Source organism: Aptenodytes forsteri, unplaced genomic scaffold, assembly GCF_000699145.1.
Source record: "Aptenodytes forsteri isolate BGI_AS27 unplaced genomic scaffold, ASM69914v1 Scaffold26, whole genome shotgun sequence".
In the NCBI taxonomy this organism is placed as follows: domain Eukaryota; kingdom Metazoa; phylum Chordata; class Aves; order Sphenisciformes; family Spheniscidae; genus Aptenodytes; species Aptenodytes forsteri.
The window spans coordinates 1,652,542-1,653,858 of record NW_008794125.1 but is presented as its reverse complement, the minus strand read 5'-3'; the positions used below and the strand labels follow the sequence as shown (position 1 = coordinate 1,653,858).

The window sequence follows — 1,317 nt, the reverse complement described above, 5'->3', positions numbered from 1 at the left end:
GGTCCCCTGCTTCTCCCCAATGCTTGGTCCCCGCTGACCCACATCTCTGCCCCATAGTCATCGAGGAGAAGGGTGTGAAGATGAAGCTGACGGTGACGGACACGCCGGGGTTTGGGGACCAGATCAACAACGAGAACTGGTAGGACGCAATCGGATGCGGCGTCCCAGCTTGGTGGGTGGCAATTTGGGGTGGGGGTTTGAGCTCAGATGCCGTCCCCCAACTTCTCGTCCCCAGCTGGGACCCCATCATCAAATACATCAACGAGCAGTACGAGAGGTACCTACGTGAGGAGATCCTCATCACCCGCAAGAGGAAGATCCCGGACACCCGGGTCCATGGATGCGTCTACTTCGTCCCCCCCACGGGTCACTGGTGAGTCCCCACTCACAGCACCCATGGGTGCTCCCTGCTTGGTGGTGGGGTCACCCTGAGGTGATGGCGGTGCGGGTCACCCTGAGGTGGTGGTGGTGGGGTCTCCCCGGGATGATGGTGGTCCCTGGCAGGCTGCGCCCACTGGACCTGGAGTTCATGCGGCGGCTCAGTAAGATCGTGAACGTGGTGCCGGTGATCGCCAAAGCCGACACGCTCACCCTGGAGGAACGGGCAGAGTTCAAGCAACGGGTGAGGGCACGTCCCTGAGGGGCTCCTGGGGTGCCCCGTGTCCCCCCCCAACCCCAGCTCAAGCCCCGTATCCCGCAGATCCAGGAGGACCTGAAGACCCACGCCATCAGCGTGTACCCGCAAGAGGACTTCGACCAGGACCCAGATGACAGGGCACTGAATGACAGGATTCGGGTGAGTGCCGGGATGCTGGGATTGGGGATACCGTCCCCTGGGGATCACGGTGGGGGAGAGATGCCCCCGGGGGAGCCCGGCAGCACCCTGGGGTGAGCGCGCTCCTCTGCATTGGCAGGAGAAGATCCCCTTTGCCGTGGTGGGGGCCGACCAGGAGCACCAGGTGAACGGCAAGCGGGTGCTGGGCCGCAAGACCAAGTGGGGCATCATTGAAGGTGAGCGGAGCCCCTTGCACCCCCAGCCCTCCCCAGGTACAGGGTGGGGTCCGCCAGGGGTGCAGGGAGCAGCACCCATGGGCGCATCCCTGCCTGGGGGGGTGCTGAGCTGGGGGGGGTGCGGCATGGAGCTATGCCAGTGCTCCGGTGGTACCCGGAGCCCACTGGGATGTGCTCCCTGGGCATCCCCCCGCCACCCTGCCCTCCTGCCCGCATCCTGCCGGCCCCGCTGCCCGCTCTGCCTTGCTTTGCAGTGGAGAACCCGGCACACTGCGAGTTCCCCCTCCTGCGGGACCTGCTGATCCG

General features: G+C 65.5%; 1 protein-coding gene across 1 annotated transcript in view; it reads left to right on the top strand.

Moving 5' to 3' along the window:
• SEPT12 (septin 12) overlaps positions 1-1,315 on the top strand; it is a gene marked incomplete at its 3' end in the record, with an annotated part of 2,759 nt that extends 1,444 nt beyond the window's left edge. The window contains exons 3-8 of the mRNA XM_009278489.1: positions 58-139; positions 236-373; positions 505-622; positions 701-796; positions 915-1,011; positions 1,266-1,315. Coding sequence (XP_009276764.1) covers positions 58-139; positions 236-373; positions 505-622; positions 701-796; positions 915-1,011; positions 1,266-1,315 — 581 coding nt within the window. The remainder of the gene's footprint in view (positions 1-57; positions 140-235; positions 374-504; positions 623-700; positions 797-914; positions 1,012-1,265) is intronic.
• Positions 1,316-1,317: the final 2 nt, after the last annotated feature.